The sequence below is a fragment of the Symphalangus syndactylus genome, chromosome 5, assembly GCF_028878055.3.
Source record: "Symphalangus syndactylus isolate Jambi chromosome 5, NHGRI_mSymSyn1-v2.1_pri, whole genome shotgun sequence".
Lineage (NCBI taxonomy): Eukaryota > Metazoa > Chordata > Mammalia > Primates > Hylobatidae > Symphalangus > Symphalangus syndactylus.
The window spans coordinates 55,980,937-56,007,986 of NC_072427.2; the positions used below are offsets into that span (position 1 = coordinate 55,980,937).

Below are 27,050 nucleotides of genomic sequence, written 5' to 3' on the forward strand. Positions count from 1 at the left end.
CACATTTAAGGTTCTGCTGTCACCATGAACACATTCAGATGGTATCATTAAAGTTAATTCCAACCCTCTGCATGTCCCCGAGCCTTCTCCTCCTGCAGTGGATGGGTTACTTCTAGCCAAATGAATAACTGTTTTGCCTTCAAAGTTTTCACTGTAAGAATACTTCGAAAAAAAGGAATTCACTTATTTCCACTGGAATAAGAACCGGGCTGGAGAAATGTGGAATATTTATTTCCATAAAGCAATACTGTGCAGCTGCATGGGAACCTCTCAGAATTTCTAAAGGAATGTTTTCAGATTTGAATTTTTATTTTGTCACAGGGATAGTGCTTCCAACACCCGACAATGCAAATCCTGAGCCCTGATGGTGAAACACAGAGTCAGGACGAAAGGAGGCAGGTGAAGACTCAGGAAGCACTCACACAAGCTGACGGCCAGGCCTTAACTGAGGTTATCGAGTGACTTTTGCCAGAGGAATACCCACGTCTGGGGTCCTCCCTCCCAGGATCAGGTGCTAAACAGCCCTTCCTGGAGCCCACAAGCTCTGCAGAGGATGCTTGGGTGGGATCCCACCTGCAGCTGCCACATAACCAGCGCCACCCCACAGGAGGCTCAGGGCTAACAAGTGTGAACTCCGAAGCTCCTATAATTGCACCATTATCCTGTATTCTGTCCCCCTGGTACCACCCATGCTCTGGAGCTCAGGCTTTCCAAGATCCGGAAAGGTATGTGATGCACCACCCCAACCTGGGACCAGGGTGGCTCCTCACAATCAAACACATGGTAGTTGCTGCAGCAAAACATGCCTATTTGTACTAAGGGAGACAAATAAATGCCTCAATTCACATAGATTTCAATTTGATTTTAGACCAAAACAGTTTGATGCAAAGTTACGAAAACAACATCAAAGGAGGGGGGAAAATTTTCAGAGCTGCTGAGATTTGGGAATTGCAGATGAGGGTCTGTGGGCCTAGAGCTGTTGATACAACAAGGGAGTCAAAGGGCATGTCCCAGACCAACCATCCTCTGAGGAGGGCAGGCAGCATCCAGAAAGATGGTCCCAGGTCTGGAAGGATCTAATCCGACATCAGAGGAGAGAAACTATCCAGGTGAGTGGCATCATTCTGCAGCCAAGGACCTCCAGGAATGAGGATGTGTTAATGGGTGATGTGCAGAAGTATCCTCTGGGGCATTCAGGATCGACAGCTGCCTGCTGGGGTCTCTAATGAGATGGAAGTGGTTGGGAAGGGGACAGGAGAGGCACACCCAGGAAGGGTGGGTCTTGTCCTAGTTGTCTTCCAGGAATGCCTGGGCACCAACCAAGCCATGCTTCCTGCAGCTTGCTCTGACTTGGCACCTCTGCCCTCTGCTTCCCTTCATTTCTCTCCCTTGCCCTGGGCATGAGGCCCCGGCATAGCCAACACCTGTGCTTTCTGTGCCACAGTCTTGCATCTCACCCTGGGATGCTTCTCTGGGTTGGTCACTAATTATCACAGAGCCAGTCACGTTCACCATTATTACCACACAGGTCAGGGCCACAAGGTTCCATGAACTGCCCTGGAAAGCGGGCATGGAAGGCCAAGGCACTTCTCTCCTTCTCCCCTGCCTGCTGAATGATGGCCAGAGAGGGAGGGGAGACAGGAACTGCGAATGGGAATGGGAGGACTGCTTGGATGGTCAAACCCAGACCTCGTCCAAGGCATAGCCAGAGCTGCATGCTGCCTCCCCACACCCTACACACCCCACTGCGTGAACCATGGGCTCATCCCCTCCCCAGCCAGATCACAGCCTTTATGCTAGTCCAGTGTCCTGTGTATGTCCAGACTCACCATAGTTCAGGGGGGAGTCAGTGATATGACTGCTCCCATTTACAAGAGGAAGCCAGGGTTCAGAAAGCCAGGATGTTTTAGTCAGTCACTGGGTCAGGGCTTACCTGTGTTATTTGACTTTAAGCAAACTGATCTTTGGGCTCTAGCAGAGCTGGTTCTTCTGGCTCAATCTCCCTGATGTGGCTGCCCATCTGCTGTTTTCCCTTGCCCCAAACCAGGATGGCCATTGTGTCAGAGGCATTTAAACCAGGGAAACTCCATCTTAAATAGGAGCTGGGTAAAGCAGGGCTGAAACCTCCTACTGGGCTGCATTCCCAGATGGTTAGGCATTCTAAGTCACAGGATGAGACAGGAGGTCAGCACAAGATACAGGTCATAAAGACCTTGCTGATAAAACAGGATGCAGTAAAGAAGCCAGCTGAATCCCACCAAAACCAAGATGGCCACGAGACTGACCTCTGGTCATCCTCACGGCTACACTCCCACCAGCTCCATGACCGTTTAGAAATGCCAAGGCAACATCAGGAAGTTACCTTACATGGTCTAAAAACAGGAGGCATGAATAATCCACCCCTTGTTCAGCCTATCAAGAAATAACCATAAAAATGGGCAACCAGCAGCCTTCAGGGCTGCTCTCTCTATGGAGTAGCCATTCTTTTATTCCTCTACTTTCCTAATAAACTTGCTTTCACGTCCTGAATTCTTTCTCGCACGAGATCCAAGAACCCTCTCTTGGGGTCTGGATCGGAACCCTTTTCGGGTAACAGCAGTGGCAGAAAAGGTGGGGGGAGCTGCAGAAAGCATCCACATCAGACAGACCTGGGTTTGCACCAAGAGTCTGGCAGAGACTAGCGGTGCGAGCTTGTTCAGGTAAATCATTGTCTCTGAACTGCAGTTTCCTTGCATGTACCCTGCCTCACAGGATGAGATGAGATCATGTGTGCAGCAGCAGATTAAAGTCATACGACCCTGGCAGGCAAGTGATGAATGACAGCTTAAAAAAAGAGAGAGAGATTTCCCCATTTTACAAAATCCTGCTGGACTTGGGAGCTGTAATAACAGTCATAACGTAGCTGCAGCCAAGGGTGGGGAAGAGTGAGTGCCAACGTGGAATGGGAACCTCATGCTGTGTGCCCTAGAGCCCAGGTCCACACTCCTGAGCCCGGGGGCCGCACCAGCAACCCCCACAGGCTCCCATGAAGGTTTCCCAAGAATGGATACGGAATAAGGCCCTATAAACAACAAACTTCTAGAAAAAACGTTGTTCTCTGAAAGCACTTTGTTCCTAGGTCCCTCTGGAACAGGGGGCATCAGGCAAAACCTTTGTAGACAGCACCTGGCACATTTTCCACAGAGTGGGGATCTGAAAAGAAGCGTCAATGAACCTAGACTCCCAGACAATCACATTTAGAGGAGTGTGTGCTCTTCCTTCTCTCCCTCTTTCTGTGAGATTCCTTCTCATTAAATCTTCAAAAGAAGAGTGTGTGGAGTTGTGAGGGTACACTGAAGGGAGGAAGGGGCCATTGATCTAAAAGGCACTGGGGGAATCCCAATTCTTCCATGCCTCTGGCACCTGGGCCCCATTTGTGCTACTTCGAGCCCACATGAAACTCTAAATGTGTGTGGATGCTATCGGCATGGAAGCATTGAGGGAGGGCGGAGGAGGGGAAAGGGATGAGAGAGGGGAAGGGAGGGAGGAAAAAGGAAGGTTATCTTTCATTTAAAAAAATACATTATGGTATAATAAGAAAATAGATTTGGTTTTCCTGGCACAGAGCTTCTAAAGCCCTGGGAATTTCCTGAGTGAGAGGAGTGTCTGTTGTGATTCATACAGAGCCCCTTCTGACCATGCCTGAGGCCTGAGTTTACGCTGATGAGGTGACTTAGGGTTGGGCAGCTAGATAGCTTTCATGGGGGCTGGTCACCTAGTGACTGGAGGAAAGAGCTTTTCACCCACTGCACTCACAGCTCTGGGGAGGGGTGAGAAAGGGGCTGGAGACAGGGTTATAAATACTCTTGGTCAGCACATCCACTTGCAGGGAAGGTGGCCGCTGGGGAGAAGTTATGACAACGGCTCTGCGCACCCTTCCAGCCACCACGCCCTGTCCTCTGCGTCCTTCCACTTGGTGGTTCCTGAGCTGCCTCCTTTAGAATAAACCAATAAACACAAGTCATGGGTTTTTCCCTTCCCGAGTTTCCTCTTGCCGAATTCCTGTTCTGAAACTCTGAATCCATGTAATCTTTCCTCCAGGGTATTTTATATAAGTAGATATTAAATATTTATTTAATAAATATATTTTATTTATAAGTATATTAAATAAGTTTGTATATTATTTAAAATTTTATTAAGTAAGCAAAGTATTTTCCTGAGCTCTGTCAGCCATCTTAGAAAGTTATTGAACCTGGGGGAGAAAGGTACGGGAACCCTCGAATTTTCAGTCACCTGCTAGATGTGTGGGTAGCCTGGGTACACCATTTGCAGTTGGTATCTGAAGTGAGACTGAGCCCTTTAACCTGTGGGATCTGATGCGAACTCCAGGTAGATAATGTGAGAAATGAACTGAATTGGTGGACCCCCAGTTGCTGGTGGAAAATTGGTTGTTGGTGCTGGAAAAGACATCACACGTTTGATGTCAGAAAACACTTATCTTTTCAAAATTCTTCCCGTCCATTATTTTGTTAGTGGACGAAAGCAGCCTTCTTTCCAGCCCCCTGACCCTGACACTTTCTTCTCTTGGTGAGATGTAATGATTGAAACATCGCTCTTCACCTTGAGATGCTGTCACAGCCCTAAGCAAGCCACTAGCTGGCTTGTCTGTGAACAGGAAGCATGACATTTCCATGTGTCAGAGATCAAGTGATAATGAATGCAGAAGTTAAAAAGGTAAACATTTTAGAAAAAATAACGGCTTAAAATCTTATCATCCATGGTGTGAATGCTATTAGTACCATAATTAGAATTAGGAGGTTAAAGTTAGAGAATGACCCAGGAAGGCTGGGACATCAAATGCCAGGAGAATGGTCACAATTGCAAAATAAGAGAAGACAGATGTTTTAAAAGCAAATGTAAGTCTCTGGATGGTTCAAATGTCTTCAGAAACTGAAATGGCTTCTGTCATTTTTTTCTCACAGATTAAATCAGATTATGTCTGACAAGCCTCTCAAAATGATCAAAACTAATCTACAGAGAAAACCGGCTGCAGAGGAACCAGCTGCTTCCTCCTCGGAACATGAAGAGGTGAACAGAGAGATGAAGCCTCTCTCTCCTCCCTCACGTTTCTAAATGATCGAAATCAAGGGCAACTGAGAGAAAGAATAACAAAACCAACAAACTGGAGGTCAAGGAGAGTTTTTTTCATTTTTTTACTTTTCTGCCTTTTCCATTTTTAATGCATAGAAAATGTATCATTTGCAGAGCTTAAATACCCTAGATAAAAGATTACATGGATTCAGATTTTCTGGACAGGAATTCAGCAACATGAAACTCGGGAGGAGAAAAACCCATTGCTAGAGCGGTTTTTGTGGCTCTCCGCCCCCGGCCCACATTTGCACTCCCCTCAGAACCCTGGCCCAGAGAGCCTTCAGTATCCAGCTTCACTTGTGCATGTCCATTATCGTGCTGGGTCAAGCCAGGCTGGTCCCCAGCCAGGGAACACAAGAACAGCAATCAATGGAAGGTTGCTTAGAAGTGGCCTCTGGGCAGCATCCAAGCTTGCTCTGGTGACTCCTGAGTTCCTCATGTCCATGCTGTGGACACGAATAGGAATGCCATGGCTTCCAGACTGAAACACTGGGTGGGGGTGGGGGCAGAGAGACACAGGCACTGGCTAGATGACTCTTAAGGTTTGTTTTTAACCCAGGATTCTTGTGAGCCCTTAACAATTCAGCTGGGAGGCAGTGTTACAACTGCTAGATCATCTACACGTGCTGCTTTCCAGATAAATGTTATCACCCAGCTTTATGAGGGCACACATTCTAAGGGAATCCAGCATGTTTCTCAATCGGTAGGCATCTAAAAGTAAACATTAATGACAAAATGCCCAGAAATGCCAGTGCTCCCAGATCTTCACATTTAGGAGAATTTGTGCCTCTCCTTCTCTCCCGTTTCTTTAAAGCAGAGATTTCTCCCACATCTGGCCTCTACTATCTGACCACCAGCTGTCGTCTGTAATATCCCTAGGGAAATACTTGTTCTTGCTATTTTAATTTCCTCCTCCCTCCTCTTTTTTTCCTCCTCCTCCTCTTCCTTTCCTCCTCCTCTTCCTCCTTCTCCTCGCCTCCTCTTCTTTTCCTTCTCCTCCTCCTCCACCTCCTCCTCCATTTTTCCTTTCTTCCTCCTCCTCCTCTTTTCCTCCTTTTTTCTTCCTCCTTTTTTCCTCCTACTCTTTTCCTCTTCCTTTCATCCTTCTCCTTTTTCCTCCTCCTCTTTTCCTTCTTCTCCTCTGCCTCCTTCTTCTAAACGTGTTAATTACACAGCCTGATCATAAATGGCTTAAAGGTAGAAACTGGGTTATGTATTTCTGGGTCCCCTCACCTGGCCCAGTTTAATACCTTCCACAGAGTAGGTTGCTCCAAAAGAGGAGGTGGGTTAAAAGGTGAGTTTTCAAACAAATGAAGCTGCAGATGCTTCTGCAAATGTAAGCCTTAATTAAAATTAGCTGTGCTTGAAATAAATTTAGAGGTCTCTGGTGACACCCTCTGAAGCAAGGATGTTTATTTATGGAGCATCTGAATTCCATACTGGAAGTAATAATCCAGTTACATTTTTCTTGGAAACCACCATCCTTTAAATAAAATTGCCAAATCATATACATTGCTGAAGACCAGTCACTTACTGAGGGCTAAGGAAGATAGGCACCAGGGAGAGAGACCTTTCCATAACATGCGTTTCTCTCTGTAAGAAAAATGTCAATAGCAGCATTGTTCCTTAGAGGGCATGGCAAACGTCCAACTTTAATTAAAAAGGGAAGCACTTGCCTCATTCTCCTGAGCCTGACCTTACACACACAGTATGAAACTGCTGCACGGCCATTCAGAAGATGGCTTTATGTTGTGTCACACTACCTAAGCACCTCAAGGTTCACCTTGAGTTTTTGCTTCATTCTCTCATTCAGCAAAAGTTCTTTGGTGCCTGCTACAGGTGAGACAGTGAACTAGGGGCTGTGGGTACGGCAGTGACTGAATGCACCTGGAGCCCTGTCCCCCACACCGTGCACACATTCTAAGGGTGATGAAGACTCAGAACCAATGAACAGATAGACGAGTGAACACAAAGTGGGTTACATGGTGAGAAACCTTTGGGAGAAAAATGAAACAGGATAAAGAGAACAGAGTAGGCTGAGGTGGAGGGGAGGGTTTGGGACAGTACATCGGAGCTCAAGGAAGACTCAATGAAGAGGTGACCTTTAGGAAGAGATCAGTGAGAAGTAAGGGGGAAATCAAGTGGTTCTTAGGGACGAGTCTTCCTGGCAGGGAGAGCAGCCAGTGCAAAGGCCCTGAGGGGGCCATGTGCTCGGGTGACGTGTGTGTCACCCAACAAGTGGACAGTGAGTGCAGCCAGGAAGCAAAGGACAGAGGGGAAGGGAGAGGAAAAAGGAACCAGGCAGGGAGGGAATTGAATCCACCACTTCGAGGACTTCAGCTCCTATGCTGCCCGGGGAGACAGGGGCCCCTGGAGGATCTGTGCCAAGAAGGTATATGCTGGCTGCTATGTTGAGGACAAGACACCACCAGAAGAGGCAACGCTGAAGCAGGAAGGCTGGATGGGGACTCCTAATAATGGAGGTGAGAGATGACGCCCATGTAGACCAGGGTGAAAGCATCATGGTTGATGGCCAGGAGTTAGATCCTGGATCGGTTTTGCGGTCAAGCTGCCAGGATTTGTTGATGTATCAGAGGTGAGGCGTGCGAGACAAGAGTAGAGGGTGACTTCAAGGTTTTTGGTTTGAGCCAATGGATCCATGGCTTTAACATTTATCCAAATGAAAAGTCTGTGGGAGGGACAAGAGTGAGAATGACCCACGGACACTATTTTGATGGTACTGGCAGTGAGGACAATCATTAATGCCGGGCTCTCAGCAGGGGCCAGGAGATGAGTCTGTCCATGGGAAGAAGGCCTGGGCCTTCCAGGAGAGCACAGATCATGTGTCCTGGGCAAAAGGAGGGAAGCTAGAGTAGGTGGCACAGGAAAGGGCAGGGATGTGCTCACTGAAGTATGCTGCTTTAAATCCTGCAGGGGAGTATCTCAAGGGCTCTCACCTGACTAATGTTAGGTTCTGCAGGGGTCTTACATGTAGCTATGGGTGCACCTTGGACACCTAACAATGGCTTTAGGCAGATCCACTTTCTTTTTCTTTTCTTTTCTTTTTTTTTTTTGAGATTGAGTCTTGCTCTGTTCCCCAGGCTGGAGTGCAGTGGCGCAATCTCAGCTCACTGCAACCTCTGCCTTCCAGGTTCAAGCAATTCTCCTGGCTCAGCTTCCTGAGTAGCTGGGATTACAGGTGTGCATCACCACGTCCAGCTAAGTTTTGTATTTTTAGTAGAGACAGGGTTGCACCATGTTGGCCAGGCTGGATGCAGATCCATTTTCTATCCCTCAACTCCACATGTATTCGCAGGATAACTCACCTGCCCCAGAACCACATGGGACTATCCTTTGCCTCCATTTTCACTTCTCCCATTCAACTTTACAAAGAAGGGCACATTTCTCTTATCTTACCTCAACTCCCATCTTGGGACACTGACCCAAGAACCAAACAAAGGGTCAATTCAAGTATCGGCGTCTGTGTCCGTGTGAATTACCTTAGAAATTGGGTGGCAAATACTTTCAAAGGTCAGGTGGGTTTAAATTCTTTTAATTCTTTGTTTTCAACAAAATTGAAGGAGAAACTAATCAAGCTGTCAGCTGATACATCTGATAAAAACTACATTTTTTTGGCATATAACCTAGAAGAAGTTCAAAGATTGAGTAACATTGCTTTAACAAAGTGGCTTTCATGTCCAACTACTCATGTTACTACACCTAGTTAAAAAACAGCAACAGAATTGATGTGAAAACTGTCATTCTCTCCAAGTAATAAAAAGTCATCTGTGGATACATGAACTAATTTAAAACAAACTCATCTTGGGCAGAGATATAAATTGCCAATAAAAATTTATGTTTTATAATTACTTAAAAATTTTAATTTATGTCACCTTGATGAATTATAATACCAATAACAATAGCAAACTTAATTCAAAAGAAACAAAATTTAATACTTACGGTGTAAAGAAATAATTCTTGTGTAAATATTTACATTTGAAAAAACCAAGGCACAGTGATTAATAAAAGACTTTCAGCCCTGCGCAGTGGCTCATGCCTGTAATCCCAGCACTTTGGGAGGCTGAGATGGGTGGATCACCTGAAGTCAGGAGTTCAAGACCAGCCTGGCCAACATGAAGAAACCCTGTCTCTACTAAAAAATACAAAAACTAGCCGGGTGTAATTCTAGCTACTTGGGAGTCTTAGGCAGGAGAATCACTTGAACCTGGGAGGCAGAGGTTGCAGTAAGCCAAGATTGTGCTACTGCACTGCACTCCAGCCTGGATGACAGAACAAGACTCTGTCTCAAAAAAAAACAAAAAAACAAAAAAGAGACTTTCAAACATAAAATTATATTACATTAGGATAAAATTCCGTATAGAAAGTAGAATAGAAATGCATGTGCAAAAAGAAAAAAGGGACTATGTTAAATATCTGACAGTTTAAAAAAAGGCTTGTTCATATGGTGTTTGAATGAGATGGGCATCAAATTATTATGGTATTTTGATTCCATTTAAAATAGAGACTGACCGTTTTGTTTTTCAGTGTTAATATTTACAATTGGATGTTAAGTGGCATCATTTGCAATTAATTAAATTTAGATTAGTATTGCAGATGTCAAGTTAAAAATCTACAAATGATAGCATTTCAAGATTCTTATAAGCATTGCTAGAGCACAAAGTACGAGGGCCTCTGGTTTCAGAACACTCCACCTGATTCAAACATGCAGCTCTGGAGGCCACAGAGGGCAGGGATGGAGCTTCTGTGTCCTGGGGACTGGCTGTGGTGCAGGTTGTGGACATCTACACGCAACCCTGTATCTTCTTGTCTTGCCTGAAGTGCTTCTGAAGTGTCCCCACATTACCTTGTCCTATGTGTTGATCTTGTGCATGTGTTGAGCACTGCAGACTATAGTGTCATACACCCAACATTCATTGTTGGCAGGTGTGGAGTTGGTGTGACAGCCATGGCTTTTTTTTTTTTTTTTTTTTTCTCCTAAATAGGACCTCTCAGAAGCAAGCATCTCAGATATCAGGACAAGAATCTTGGGTGCAAGATCTTGCAGGCCCATGGGAGAGATTGTCATTCTCTTAACTTACCATTTGCAGCCAAATGTTCGTGGTTAAAACTTGGTTCTTCTCATCCTTCAAAAAAAAAAAAAAAAAAAAAGCAGCAGCATAAATAATATGGTTTACAAAAGAAAGAATGAGACAATTATTCACATGGGGATCTGACTGTTGAGATCATTGTTGTGTGTGGAAATTAGAATGCACCAAGCACTTCCAATATATGCAAGCAGCATTTCCCTAGAGTTAAGCTTTTCTATTTATTCCAAAGTAAGACACATTTATTATACAGCACTTAAAAAAGATGGAAAAGCATAAAGAAGAAAATTAAAACTCTGCAACCTTACCATCCAGAAATGATGCCTGCTAATGATTTAGCTATTTATCTTTGTATTTTTAAATAATTTATATGCTTAAAAAAACATAAAAGTAGGTGAAAATCTAAGTTTTTAAAGTCAGATTTATTTCCAAAATATATACACTTTTAAACAAATACAAGTATGTTATGCCTCCCTCCCCCAGGAAAGGGGCCATGGCCCTGTGTGGAGCTGCTGCACCCTGTGTGAGTGGTGCCATGTGGGCCATGACTCTGCCTTGTCCCTGCAGATCTGGGCTTTTCTCTCATCCTCTAACTTCTAGGAGGCACATCAGGCTCTTGAAAGACACCTGAAGGTAAAGCCTACCCAGGTAATAAACTAAAGGTGAGAAAGATGAGGTGACTTTAGAAGCAGCCATTCAAACTTGGATCTTTCTGACTCCAGAGCCTGTTTTCCTACATTTCCAAAACACCTCCCTGAGTTCTGCCTCCAGCTAAGTCTATGTGCTAACCAGGGAGCTTGGATAGTGTACCAGCTGTGACTTTGCTCCAGCACAGGACATATAGAGAAGAGACCCGTCAAGACTGGCCTTTCCAAATGGGAGGCAACTCGCGTTTTAGTACGGCTGACCAAGCCCAGTGAAAGGAAGCAAATGAGTGAATTCTGTACAATAGTTATACTGAGAATGTTGTGATTCAGCATGAAATAATCAACTCCAACCTAAAAGACTCTGTGAATTAGCAACTGACACCCTCTCCAGGGAAAATATTAATTAATGCCCCTGTGAAGATGTGCCCAGAAGCTGAAACCTCAAGCTCCCACAATAGAATCTACTTGGCCTGTTTCACCGATGGGCAGTTTCAAAAAAAAAAAAGACCCAAAGGCAGAAAGAACGTGGCATCTGCTGGGGCATGTCAGTGGGCAGGGATGCAAATGAAAAACGAGTGCTGCCTCTCATTAAAATGAAAATGCGTTGAGCATGTAAGCAGCTGGCAGGGACATCAGTGCCCCAGCCCAGTTGCTCACATGTTGGGCACCTCTGGGGTGAGATGGGCCAGGTGGGGCAAATCCCACAGAGAGGAGAGGGCTGCCTGGGGAGGAACATGGGATGATGTCTCAGGGGACCCCAGGCCAGAGGCAATGTCCAGAAGACGCTGAACATTTATTCAGTTATAGGAAAAAATATATCCCATTTTCCTAATAAAATGTGCCGGGAGTTTTTGGTGGGAAAAGCTGTAGAGCTAACATGTCTCTGTACACTGCACTAAGCAAATGATCCCCAAGAGAGCTATCCATTTAAGTGGCTGGAGCACTCCAGTTCCAGTTCAAGCTCCAATATTATTGGGAAGCACAGTTAAACTCTTCATAATGTGTATCTGTTGCCTCAACTTATTAAGGAGTTGTTGTTTTTAATGGACTTAAAATTAGCAAAGGTTCCATTTAGGTGCCTTTCCTTCTTTTAATTGCATTTGTGTCTTCATCTGCTGAGAGAAAGGCTTCTGTGGTTTGGGAGCTCAATTACTACCAATCTAATTAAAAGGCTTTCTTCTTTCCAACATTCGTAACAGAAACCCCATCAGAGGAACACTGAATTTCAGCGGTGTGTGGCAGCTTGGGACCAAGTACGGCTTTTCAAACTGTAATCAACAAGCAGCAGCCACCACCACCTAAGTATGCAGGGATGCTCGTTAGGGGAGCCCCCCACAAAGACTCAAGAGGGAGAGAGGAGGGCATGAGGAACCATGCTCCCAGAACAATCTCCCTCCTCCTGGCACCTGTCCGGGCCACACATGGTCTGAGTCTCTTGGCTCTCTGTTTGCAGTGACAAACACCTCACCTCCTTCCCATTCCCACTGTGCAGCCTGGTGTCCCTATGCACATGCAGGTGCACACACACAGAGGCTGTCCTCTACTCATCTTCAGACCGGACTTTCTGACCACCAATATGATCAGATCACCCTCCTCCAACTGACTGCCCAAAGGATCAAGTCAAAAATCTTGAGTAAAGTGCACAAGCCATTGCTACAAGCCATGGTCCAGCCGAGTTTTCATTCATTCATTCATTCATGCATGCATGCAACATTTATGGAACACCTCCTGTCCCCAGCATTATGCTTGCCCGATGTGTGCAGTGGAAATTAATATTGCTCCTGAGCTCCTAGAATAAAAATTGTTTGTGTGTGTGTGTGCGTGTGCATGTGTGTGTGTGTTGGTGGGGGGGGGTGAGGTAGGATTATACAACACAATAATGATACACTTATAACAACCTATAACAACAAATGGTAACAAGGGTCATGGAGGGAGGGAACAGGGTCCCTACAAGGAGGAAGACAGGGACATGGACTTCACCCAGAGTGACAAGGGGTGGCGTCCTGGGGCTGAGCCTCTGCTTTAACCACCTGTGATCCTGCAATACCACAGTATGTGGATCCCCTCACATCCACCATGTGCACCCAGCCCTGAGCCTTTGTCCCTCGGCCCCCACCACCAGCTCTGCTTTCCAAGGCTCTATCCAGGCATTACTGTCTCCAGGCCCCCATGCCTGTGACCACAGATGAGAGGCGGTGGCTGCAGGCCTCAGTCTCCTCATTCGCAAAATGGCTCCTGACTGACCCCTTTCCCCCTTCTCAAAGAGGTTCTGTGGGACTCTGGCAGCAATAAGTCTGCAGGTGCCGTGTCTTCTCCTATAAGACCTTGACCGGCTGGCAAGAAAAGCCCTCCCTCCCCAGGGGTTGCTCCAAAAGCAGGTTCAGAGTCCATCTGTCCCCTCCCCTCTCCCCACAGCCTTTTGCTTCCTCCATCCTTGGCAAGCATGTCCCGACCCTGCTGCACTAGAGCTGAGCTCAGCCCCCTGCTTCCTGACAGGCTTCTGCACAGAGGACCTGGGGGAGGACTTCAGCTCTGCACTCAACTTCCTTGCCTCGGGGTTTGCACTTGGCCACACAGGCTGCAGGTCAACTGGGAGACCTGGGGATGGTGGCCACAGCTCTGACTGTGGAAAGTCCCCAGATGGGATTATAGTTCCCACATGGCCCTCTGGCCCCCAGCAGAAGGACATTCAGGCCAGGTATGCAGGGGCTCCACTCTCACTGCCCAGAATTTACCTAGGGACAAGATCCAGTTCCTCACCCCAGGAGGGAAGTTTCCTTCTCTTTCACCCAAATATCCTCCACTGCTGCCAGAGCCCTCAGCCTGCCATGCAGCACTTGAGCCTGAAACCATGAATCAGCAGGCAGAGCTGCCTACAGCAGTCACTCCTTCCCAAGTTGGAGGCCACCCTGGTCAAACAAGGGGGTTCCTGCAAGAGAGAGGACAGAAACATCCAACCCTGGCCCAGAGGCCTGTGAATAAATATACATATTTAGTCTCCCGAAGAACAGTATTCCACAGGAACCTAGGGGCCTGCAATTAAGTAGCACAGACTCTATGTTTTATTCCGTTTAGATGCTTATAACAAAATATCATACACTGGATAGCTTATAAAAAATAGAAGTTTGTTTCTCACAGTTCTGGAGGCTGGAAGTCCGTGATTAACCTGCCACTATGGTTGAACCCTGGTGTCTGGTGGGGGCTGGCTTCCCAGATCATAGGCAGCCAACTTTTCACTGTGTCCTTGCATGGTGGAAGGGGCGAGGGAGGTCTCTGGGGCCTTGTACATAAGGGGACCATCTGTCATGACTGCACCCTCATGGACTAATCACCTCCTAATACCATCGCCTTGGGGATTCAGATCTCAACATATGCATTTAGTGGGGGAAAAAACATTCAGACAATTGCACTGTGAAAGCGGGTTTCAGCAATTCCAGATCCTCAAGCTGCCCCCTTGGCTATTCCTGCCCTCCCCAACTGAGCAGGAGGGCATGGAGGAGCAGAGTCCACACAGGCAAAGACCCTGGGGGCTCCCGACTCAGCAGGCAATTGGCTTCTGTGCATTTCAATGTTCTCTCCTCCGAAACAGGGATGCAAACAGCTGCCCTGTCTGCTACAGCAGGTGGGAAGAGGAGCATGCTGCAATCTGTGCCATGTCACTCAGTGCCAGTGGCTGTCACCACGTGGCTACTCACACACACGGCTCTCCTGCAAGATCTACACTCCCTTCTCCCTCTGGGATGAAGACAGGAGGAGGCAGGGTCCCCAGCCCGCCACAGAATCCCAGAAGGCCGGTGTGGCAAGGCACCCTCGAGTCAACGTGCCTAACTCCCTTCATTCTTTTTCCATCTGAGCTCTTCAGTTGAGAGCACGCTTTGATTTAAGTGATCGCGCTTTTTAAAATCAATCTCTCTGAATAATCGTCTGTCTGGTTTAGAGTACAACTGTCGTGGTAATGCGTAATGTGCTATCTTGCATTTCTGCAGCAATTATTCTTTTGTGAATTACTGGGTAACATCATTCAATGCGATTTTACAGAGCTCCCATCACATTATTTTTTTTCCTTTGTGTAGATGCTGAGAAAAAAAAAAAGCAAAAACGTAACAACAAACCTAACCACCACCATTTCTAAATTCTTGTTTGCAGAGAAAATAGCTGGATAATATAAATTCATATTTGTGTAGCACTCTAAAGTTTATAACAATGGTGACTTTTATCTAATTTAATCTTTACGCCAACCAAATTTTTTTTAGTTTTACAGCATAACAAACTGAGGTTTTCCCTGAGTCAGCAAGATACTAGGTCTCACAAAAGACTCATATCCAGAATAAGAAATAAACTCCTAAAAATCCATCAGAAAAGGGCAGGCAATCCAATAGAAAAATGGGCAAAACATGAACAAGTACTTTACCAAGAGGATATCAATAAATGTCAGGTATCAGGTATCAACGATACCTGAAAATAACAAAGCTAACCCTTAAATAAAGTTTGCATTTCTAAATGTCACATGCACATGCAAACAACGCATTTTGGCTTCACGACAATAATCCAGCAAAATAAATACTATTATTTTTCTCATTTAATAATGGAGATTATGGGAGACCCCCCAAATTTAATATCATATGTCTCTTTTCTGTGCCATGAACATGTATTTGCTATGAACATGTATTACCTTTATAATCAAAGGAGAAGAGGAATGCATAAATATATCAATTATGAAACAAACAAGCTCCTGGCCCTAGGTCACACAGCTAAGTACAGAAACCTGTTTAAAAGGTTAGGGGGTTGGATTTCAGTTTTGTAAAGTTTAGTTTTCAACACTTGTGTTTTGAACCATGATGTCATTCTGCCCTCCTTGTTGTAACAGCAAACACTATGATTACAATCATGGAAAATAATTCCCTTTGGTAATTGTACAAGACAGAAGTTTTCAAAGCATGGTCTTGGAACCCCTGGGTTTCTGAGATGCTTTCAGAGGACCAGTGAGTCAAATCTTTTTTCATAATGGTTAGACATTATTTTCCTCTTTCATCCCCCTTTTCCCTTGAGTCCTCCATAGAGCTTTGCAGAGGCTACAGGACACAGGGAACAGCAGCAGAATGAATGCAGAAGCTGGTCAGAGAGTCCAGATGTCCTCTATTACATGAGGCATTAAGGAGATTTGCAACAATAAAAAGCAACACCACCCTTCCCACTGATTTCTTGGGTGAAAATATGCTTATTTTCCATAAAATGCTATTTAGGTTAACATCATGCTATTTATGGAATGGCCTTATTATATTAAGTGAACTAATGAACTTTAAAATGCTTCTTAGCTTTTATCTCCAATGTGGTAAATATTGATAGATATAATCACATAAACAAAACTTAAGAGGATCCTTCATAAACTTAAGGAGAGCAAAGGGGTCCTGAAGCCTGGATGTCTGAGAGCCGCTGATGGGGAGCTTGGCATTTCTAGGACCATCCTGGTCCTCATACCACAGGGCCTGGCTCTCTCTGGATACAGAGCTTGGCTCTACCTCTGCTCACATTTTGAGATTGCTCAGGGTCTGTTTGTTGGGGACACAATGTGAAAAATACAGATATCACAGGCTGTGGGCTCTGCTATTCACTAGCCATGTGGGCTAGGGGTAGTCCCATCCCCTGAACTTTTCTGAGACTCACTTCCCTTATGTGTGAAAACAAGGGTAATGGCTGTCAACTGCTCTCTCTCCAGCATGTTGCAAGGACTGAATAGGTAGCACGAAGAAAAGTGCCTAAGAGCCGGGTGCAGTGGCTCACGCCTGTAATCCCAGCACTTTGGGAGGCCAAGGCAGGCGGATCACGAGGTCAGGAGATCAAGACCACGGTGAAACCCCGTCTCTACTAAAAATACAAAAAAATTAGCCGGATGTGGTAGCGGGCGCCTGTAGTCCCAGCTACTTGGGAGGCTGAGGCAGGAGAATGGCGTGAACCCGGGAGGCGGAGCTTGCAGTGAGCCGAGATTGCGCCACTGCACTCCAGCCTGGGCGACAGAGCGAGACTTTGTCTCGAAAAGAAAAAAAAAAAGGAAAAAAAGAAAAGTGCCTAAAATATAGCAAAATTCTCCACTGTTAAATTATTGGAAAAAAGTTCCTTTGATAGAAAGGTACTGAAAAGGCTAAGAAAATTGGCCCGAACTGGCAATATCTCCTCACTATCTGCGGCTGCCTATTTTTAGGGGTGGCACATAATTACTGGTTGGTTTTCTGTTTCTAATTTAACTGTGTAATAATTTGTTTTGGTTCTCAGTTTATTCATTTAGCTCTGCAATGTTCCTTTTATTCTGTTATTTTATTGGCTCATCTTTGAAACCTGGTTGGTTTGGTTCCCACTGAAATTAAGGCTTAGGACAATTAAGTGTCTAGAGGTCAGCATTTAATATTCCCAGTGGATTCATGGTTATTCTGCGATGCATCGATGTGCAGATGAGAATCTTTTTAAAAAGTGTGCGCAACCTGACTTCCTTCAAGCCTTGGATCCTGGCCTCATGCACCAGCTAGCCACCTTGGCAAAGGGTTAAGCTAAGGAACTTCACTATTTCTAGGATTCTGGAGCTTCTTAATCACAGCCGAACTGTTTACAGATATATGCTTATTTCTGACGGTACCGTTAAACCTGACAAATAGAGGAAATGCATTATGCTTTAAAACACAGCACCCCGAAGGTCCTGAGATTGGAGACGTTGCTACAAAGAGCCACTGAGGCAGAGACTGTAGTCTTTGGAAAAACTTCTGCCTCTAGAACTCCCCCAGCAGAGTGATTCTGAACTCTTTGATTCTATTTTTAACTACCAAAGTTAATCCTGCACAGTTCGAGAACACTGATTTCAAGAACAATGCAAAGTATAAGGTTTAAGGGATTTAAAAAATCAGACCACAGTATAATACGTGTATATTTTTATATATATATATATTTTTTTTTTTTTCCTCCCAATAGGTCAGCGTATAATTCCTTGAGACATAATCCCAGGAAAGACCCATGATGACAAGATGGAAAACTGGCTGATCAGCCTGGCTCCTTTAGGGAGAATAAATGCCAGGTGAACAGATGCAGGCGGGTTTCCTGAGCTTAGGCCCTGGATCCAGGCAACACCACTGACTTTTGTTCCCCTGTGAAATCCAGATCCAATCTGCCCAATGCCAGATTGAAGGGAGCATGGCAAACCAAGGTGTTCAGCTGCCTGTGTGTGCAGGAATAAGAGAGCTTGCCCGGGGGAGGTGAGCCCCACCCAACCTGATGTCCACTTGGTTCTCGCTGGGTGGACTTCCATCCCCAGAGCTGCCCCATCCTTCTCAGGGAGGGAGGAAGAGTTCAAGCATGCACTTTTCACTGCAACTGAAAGATTTCCTTTCTTTATATGAGGAAGGGCCCCCTATCTCCCTCAAAGGACCTACCACTTGGGGAATGAAGCCTGGAAGGTGGATCATGAGAGCAGAATCTAACAGAGAAAGAATCGATCTTGAATTAGCAGAGCTGACAATGGGTAGTGATAGGAAGACTGTGGAGTAGAGGAGAAAGAGGAAGAGAGATGCTGGGTTTCCAGCACACTGAGTGGAGCAGGAATCAAACTTCATCTGAACTATCCTTGAACAGAAAGGATACATCTCCCTTTAAGTTTAAGCCATCATCCCAACTGAATCAGTTTTCAGGAATTTCCTTGAGTGTTTACAAGTTGTATCTCTCTGGACTAAAAGCAAACACCTATACACACACACAGCCAGATTCCCACAAATGCCTTGGTTACAAAATTTCTGTAATTTCAATATCAGGCTTTTTCAATGAATTGTCAAAAAGCTAGCTGCAACAAATCTTCTCACAATTGGGGTCCTCTAAAGAACTGAGTTAGAGATAAGGAGACCCCAACAGAGCCCTTGGTATGGAACCAGCGCAAAGTGGGTTCGAAAGGCCAACAGAAAGGGAAGAGGATAAGATGAATGAATGGAAGTTAGGAACAGGATTTAGAAGCAGTCATTTATTTTTGTTTTTTTTTTTTGTTATTTTATATTTCCAATACTTCTACAAATAATATAGGTTAATTGGCTTAATAAAGACAAAAATAAATCGGGCCACGAATCAGGAAAGTATAATATAAAAATAATGCATCTCTATTACATCACAGAAAATACGAATGAGGCATGGGCCAGATGAAAACAAATTGGAATGACAGCCACGAGAAGGAAGTATAAGTATGAATGAATGAATGATTAAATATATACATAAATAAAAATTTTTAAATGACAAGCACAAAGAAGAAAGGCAGCCAGGCATACACACACAACTAATATACAAAGTAGCCTGCAAAAAAGCCCAAATAAGAAGGGCATGCTTCTCATGAGTTCTTTATATTATACTATATAAGTCTTGGATCAAATTAAGCATGATTTCAAAGATGAGCTAATAAAATAACAGAATAAAAGGAACATTGCAGAGCTAAACAAACAAACTGAGAACCAAAACAAGTTATTACATAGTTAGATGAGAAACAGAAAGGAACAAAACAGACACAGCTAAAAAATTAAGTTACTGGCATGAAGGCATGGCATGAGATAATCAGGGTGTCTGCAGAGCAAACACACCAAGAGATTACATCCATTACAGAAGTTGGAAATGGAAGTGAAACAAAGAAGCCATAGCTAGAGCTGAAATGGTGACTACAACACAGAGAAACTAGTTAAGTATGCTGGGATAATACATGGGGGACCTGCTTCTGGTCCTAGCAAAACAGAAGACTCTATAATGTTAATACTATCCTGCTACAAACACCTGGAAATTCTGGAGAAAATCAAACAAATGTCTTTTTAAATGCTGATTTTGGCTCACAAGAAAGCACAAGAAATCCTTCAAAACAACAACAAAAAAATCCAAGAGGAAATTGAAAAGAACATTGTAAGTACGTGAGCTGACAGCATAGCAGAGTGCATGAGTGTGGAGACCGGTGGCCAGTGTTATTCACAGAGAGCCTAAACAATGCCGAAGTGGTACTATAGAAAAGATTCTCTTTCGTAGGTGGAGGGCTGAACCAAACCCCCCACCTACTTCCACCAGCATGGTCCAGGAAATTTGAAGAGACCTCTGGCCAAGAAACAAGCAAGTCAGTCTGTGTCATTCTGGGCTGAAAGTGGAGAAGTAGGGTGTACTCTATTTCCTGAAAATGTATCGGCCTTCTTTCTGATGGAGAATTCAAATGTAACCAATTCACGATGCCTAGGAACTTTGCAAGTCATGGAATTAGCTTAGAAGTTAAAAAGGCATGATGATCCATGCAAAGTTGTTCCAGGCCAGTAAAACTTGAGGACCCAGACAGATGCAATGAGAGCAAACAAATTAGCAAACCACAAAAAAGATAAAAGAAAGAAAATAATAATAACAAAAAATTGTTGCATAGAAAACACAATGATTATACCCTCCTGATCAAAAATACAAAATACATAAAGTATAAAATTTTCCATGAGTGAAAGAGAGAAAACCAAGTCAGGAGGAATAAGCTCCCAAAAATATAGACAAGAGAAATATCAGAGGGGTAATACTGAATAAATATGTTTAACGTGATTAAATGCACTAAAGAAATCAAAAACATAGTAAAAGAATAAGATATTCTAGGGGTAAAAACGCAGATTTGGAAGAAAACAAAAGTAAGAGCTTTACAAAATGAAAAATTTAGTAACTGAAATAAAAGCTCAATGGGTGGGTTAAACAATGAATTAGAAAGAACAGAAATGATAATTAGTAAGCTGAAGACAGACTCAACAAAATGACCTAAAATGTAACTCAGAAAGATAAAGAGACGGAAAATGCTAATGCTTGAAAGACTTGAAGGGCACAATGAAAAGATTCAATATGTGTATAAAATAGTTTCATAAAAGAAAGGTTAAAGAAATAATGGCCGAGAAATTTCCAGAATTGGCCAACTTATCCTCAGATTAAGGAAGTATGAGTTCCTTAAAAATGTAAGTATAAATCAAAGACTAATTCAAACCTCCATCATTTTTTAGCTCTGGCATGTAAATAGCTTAGAATTAATCACTCTCATACTTAACAACAGAAAAAAAAATGAATGAAATGAAAAATCAATGACATTTATTGGACTCAGGAGGGACTGACGCTGCAGGGTAAGTACCACACTGAAATATGGAGAGACATGACATTCAGGGCACAGCCAAGATCTGCTCACTCAAAGCAGAAGCCACTGGACCTATGAACTTGTGGTAATGCTTAAATGGTAATTTCAGTGAATCTCTGGTTGCTGAGTGTGAACCAGCAATGAATGAGAGTGAGAAGCCCCCAGACAGCCACAGCCTTGTTGAGGCCTCTACAATTTCATGGGTTTTATGTCTAGAAGCTCCACCAGGTTCTCATGGTAAATGTGCAAGGAAGATCTCCTTGTGGCTCCAGCAAGAGAAGGGGAGAAGTAACCACTGGGAAATAGGTCACCTAGAGCCTTCTCCACAAAAAAGCCTACTCTCCAGGGTTTCTCAGAGCTTATCCCTGCTAGGGAAATTACACTGGTCCCACTCCAGCAGCCTGTAGTCTTTCTGTCTTACCTAAGGGGGGAAAAAGCTATACCGCTACTATACCACTAGAGAAACACTTGTGAAGGTCAGAGCCCAGACACACAGGCCTACTACAATGCTACCATGTAACATAGGATTACAGAACACTTCTTCCCCTCACCCCCACTTATCACCCCACCAAGAGGGGTCCAGTATAACTACTGTGAACTACAGTCCAAAAAGCTGTAGATTCTTTGAGAAAGAGTACTTAATTAAAGAAGACAGACATCAAGAGGGAAGACAAAAACAAGAAAACTAGAAGAACCTGAAGGCTCTGGCAGTTAAAGCTAAAGGCTCTGGAAGTTAAAGTTTATTTGATAGCAAGCATCAAATAAAGCCCAACTGCTACCTGTCACATGAATTCGCACACTAAAAAGGTACTTATCTAAATTCATAATGTCATGACCATTTCTGGTTTATTACAGAAAAATTACAAGGCAATTAAAAGACAAGAAAAAACAGTCTGCAGAGACAAAGCAAACATCAGAACAGGACTTAGATATGATACAAATGTTGAAATTATCATATAAGAAATTTAAAATAACGTGATAAATATGCTAAAGGTGCTAAAGGAAAAATAAACAACATGCAAAAGCAGTTGGGTAACATCAGCAGAAAGAAACTCTCAGAAAGAATTGCAAGGAAATACTAGGAATCAAAACCAGTGTAACAGAAATTAAGAATGCCTGTACGCAATTTGAACATGTTGTGTCAAAAATGCAAGTTAAATGAAATTTAAGCCTTTTAAAGTTTCAAAAGAAAAAAGAAAGAAAGCGTTTGATGGCCTCATGAGGAGCCTGGACACAGCCAAGCAAGGAATCAGTGAGCTGGATAATATGTCAACAGAAACTTCCAAAACTGAATTGCAAAAAGAAAAAAAAAACAGATTATTCAAAAATTGTGGAACAATTTTGAAAGGTATAACACATATACAGTTGAATCACCAGAAGGGAGAGCAGAGCAGAAAGAATAGCTGAAATAATAATGGCTGAGAACTTCCCAACACCATTGACAGACACAAATCATAGATCCAAGAAGCTCAGTAGACATCAAGTAAAATAAATGTCTAAAAAAATTCAACATAGATCTTATGCTTATCACAGAAATTAAATCAAAATGTATCATAAGCCTACATGTAAAATATAAAATTCTAATACTAGAAGAAAATACAGGATTAAACATACGTGACTTTGGGTTTGGTGATTATGGTTTTTGATACAACAGCAAAGGCATGATGATCCATGCAAAGAAAAAATTAGTAAGTTGGACTTTATTAAAATTAAAAACTGCCCTGTGGAAGATAGTGTTACAAGAATGAAAAGAAAGACTACAGACTGGGATAAAATTTTACAAAATGTGTCTCTGATAAAGAACTTATATTCAAAATATAGGAAAGAAACCAGCAATACATAAACAAACAACCTAACTAAAAAATGGCCAAACGATATGAACAGACAACTCACCAAAGAAGATGTACAGATAACAAACAAACATATGAAAAGATGCTCCACATCATGTTATCACGGAAATGTAAATTATAACAATGCAATACCACCGTACACCTATCAGAAAGACTAAAATCTGAAAAGTTCACATTACCAATTGCTGGGAGGATGGGGAGCAACAGGAAGGCTCACTCATTGCTGGTAAGAATGCAAAATGGTATGACCACTTTGGAAGACAATTTGGCGGTTTCTTACAAAACTAAACCTAGTGTTACCATATGATACAACAACTATATTCCTAGATATTTACCCAATGATTCAAAAACACTTATCTACAGAAATCCTGCACATGAATGTTTATAGCAGCCTAATGCATAATCACAAAAACTGGATGCAATCAAGATGTCTTATAATAGGTGAATGGAAAAACAAACCATGGCACATCCACACAATGGAATATTATTCAAGTATAAAATGAAATGAGCTATCAAGCCATGAAAGATATAGGTGATTCTTAAATACATAGTGCTAAGTGAAAGAAGCCAGGCTGAAAAGGCTACGTATTGTATCATTCCAATAAAAAGACATTCTACAAAAGGCAAAACTTTAGAGACTGTAAATTTATCAGTGGTTGCCAGTGGTGGGGGTTAGGAACAGATAAATGGAGCACTGAGTACTTTTAGGGCAGAGAATTCCGTATCATATTGTAATGGTGAGTACAAGACATTAAGCATTGTCAAAACTCATAGAACTTTATAATACAAAGAGTAACCCAAAATGAATGCAAAATACAAAACAAATATTTAGGAGATTTGGTGATCCAGGATGGAATGCAAAATGTAACAAAAGGATTCAAATGCATTACAAAAGTATAAAACAACCTTACTGACATGACTGGGAGAAAAAGGTGCTGGTCTAAGTAACTTTGAAACTGGGTGTATTCTGCAAGGAACTGTATATCAGCATTGCACTCTAGTTGATGAAGTTGTTCCTCACAGAGTTATAAGTTACCAATTCTGAAACTACTGTACATGTATATTGCAATCGAACAGTTAAGAAAATGGATGCCATGTGCAGAAATCAGTTTTCTCACTTTAGAGTGAGAGCTGGAGACTTAAGCATGAATTCACGTTTAGCTTAATAAGGATACATATGGTTACATATACAAATACTTATAGATATTTGTGTATATATGATATTTGTGTACATATTTGTGTATATATGAGCTACTATATCCACATATAACTCTTTGCTCTGTCAGAAAGGGCCTAGAAATGATGACACCCCAATGGCAATGAACCCACCTAGCACCCAAACCTTGCTTTCTAATCATTCACCAATACAAGGAGGCAGGAGTTCGGGAGAAAGGGCTGATTCCAGGTGTTGGGCAGCAAATATACCAGATGAACCTGGAACATACTGTAGAGCCAGAAAGAAGGAAAATGAGTGAAAAAATAAAATAACACCAATGCTGTTAAGCCAGAGGGATACTGCAGCAAATTTAACAAGTACCTAGTGGTAAAAACTAGTAAACAATTTGAACAACAAAATAAGGTAATATTGGATTACAATCCAAAAGATAAAATAAATACTGCTGAGTCCACAGTAACATAAATAAATGATTAAATAAATAAATGGGGTGAAGGAAGCAAACTCTCCATGAAGAAGAATTTCAATTTATATAGACACTTTGCCTTCATGGAGGTGAAACACTACTTTCCACTCCCTAATTTGGGCTGTGCATAGTGACTTCCTTCCAAAGAGTACTGTATATAAATAGGGGAAAAAGAGTAACTTTACAGTCGAGGGACCTGACGAATACCATTTTAAGCCATTTGATTAAGGCTCACAGCAACAATAAGTCATACTGATATTATGCACCCTGGATATGATATGATAACATATAATACTCAGCTGTCTGTCTACCCCAAAACACATTACCCCATTCTAACTTGGATAAAAACATGCAACAAATCCCAATGGAGAGACATGTTACAAAATATCTGACCAGTGCCCTACTCAAAACTGTCAAGATCATCAAAAATAAGGAAAGGCTGAAAAACTGTTACAATGAAGAGGAGCCTAAAAAGACACAAGGACTAAATGCAACATGGAGTCCTGGATGGGATTGTAGAACAGAAAGAGGAAATGGGATTTAAAAAAGCCAAGAAAATGTGAATAAAGTACGGACCTCAGTTTAAAATATCTATGAATATCCAATTACTAATTGTAACAAAAAGCATCATACTGATGCAAGAGGATACTCACACGGGAACCTGTGTGGCCTCCAGGGAAACTCCCTGCAGTACCTTCAAGTTTTCTTTAAAGATAACTGTTAAAGTGAACTTGAAAAATAAAAGTGTTTATCTTTTTTTTTTTTTTTTTTTGAGACGGAGTCTCGCTCTGTCATCCAGGCTGAGTGCAGTGGCGCAATCTTGGCTCACTGCAACCTCCGCCTCCCGAGTTCACACCATTCTCCTGCCTCAGGCTCCCGAGTAGCTGGGACTACAGGCACCCCCCACCACGCCCAGCTAATTTTTTGTATTTTTAGTAGAGACGGGGTTTCACCATGTTAGCCAGGATGGTCTCGATCTCCTGACCTCATGATCTGCCCGCCTTGGCCGCCCAAAGTGCTGGGATTACAGGCGTGAGCCACCGCGTCCGGCCAAAAGTGTTTAAAGAAAACTTGAAGGTACTACAAGGGAGTTTATTTATAATATGTTTATTTATAATTTTAAAATTAAGTAAGTCACATTGTAGTAAAACAATAGAATACGAAAAAGAATATCTTAAAAGTACAGAATCAAATACAGTTTATCTACAGGGTAACAACAACTGGCCAGGGAGCAGATGGCAAGGCACAATAACAGCAGCCAGGAATCAATGAAGTAACATGTTCAAATTATGGAAAGTAATTATGGACTTCAACTTTGGAGTCTAAGACCAGCTACACTGCCATCCAAGAGTAAAGTTAAAAGAAAAACGTCTTTCAGATAAACAAAGACAATGTCATTACTGACACCACTTCATTGAAGTAATTATTATCAGGTGTCCTCCTGGAAGGAGAAACTGAATTCAGAAGAATGGGATACAAAAATTGGAGTCAGCATAATTGAAACTCTGAAAATACTTTTAAATACAAACTCTTTTCAGGTTATTTTTAACATACACTTAAGGGATAATTCCAATTCCATTGTTAATTCTCTAAGCATTTATTCTAGTTTCACATGTCATTCAAATCTAAGATGCTATTCAATTGTAAGACATGCCCAATTTTAAATAAAAAAGTTAAAATGTGAAACTAATGTGCATCTTAGAATGAATGGAATATGGTGTTAAGTTTCTTTGTATGCATAAGGATAAAGATAGAGAAAATATATAAAGTAGCAGAGACGGCTAATGATCTATTACAATGTCAGGCACTCTAATGTTTGAAAAACATTAATTGGGATAAAGGGCCTACATGGGGGGTTTCTGCCAGAATCAACATTTATATTTTTATAAATTATCTCAAAGGCAGGAAACTTTCTAAGTTTGCAGATGCTCCTAAGCTTATTTAAACAGCAAAGACTACTAGAAGTGACCTACAGGGACATGTTGCTGAAATATAAGAATTAGGGGGAGGCCGGGTACAGTGGCTCCCATCTGTAATCCCAGCACTTTGGGAGGCTAAGGCGGGTGGATCACCTGAGGTCAGGAGTTCGAGGCCTGGCCAACATGGTGAGACCCTATCTCTACTAAAAATACAAAAATGCACTGGGTGTGATGGTGGGTGCCTGTAATCCCAGCTACTCAGGAGGCTGAGGCAGGAGAATTACTTGAACCCGGGATGTGGAGGTTGCAGTGAGCTGCGATCATGCCGTTGCACTCCAGCCTGGGCCACAAAAGCAGAATTGCATCTCAAAAAAAAAAAAAAAAAAAGAGTCAGAGGTCAGCCGATGAGCATGGGTATGAGTGCAGGCCATGCAGGCAGCGCCAGCCTGTCCTCATGGCCACCTTCTAATGCACTAGCATGAGCAGTCAGGGAGGCTGCACTCGAGTAAAGTAGCCTGAGGAGTTTCCCAGGGCAGCTGGTCCTAACTGTCTTCCTCTTCAGGACAATTCTTGGACAAAATGTCCACCACTGGTGATTCACATTTATTAAAGACTTGT

General features: G+C 42.9%; 1 protein-coding gene across 2 annotated transcripts in view; it reads right to left on the reverse strand.

Annotated features, from left to right (window-relative positions):
* The window catches only part of CHRNA7 (cholinergic receptor nicotinic alpha 7 subunit), a 145,068-nt gene that overhangs the window by 64,168 nt on the left and 53,850 nt on the right, over positions 1-27,050 (reverse strand). For both annotated transcript variants that reach the window (XM_055278527.2, XM_055278526.2), the window contains exon 3: positions 10,230-10,274. In XM_055278527.2, the coding sequence (XP_055134502.1) occupies positions 10,230-10,274 (45 nt within the window). The remainder of the gene's footprint in view (positions 1-10,229; positions 10,275-27,050) is intronic.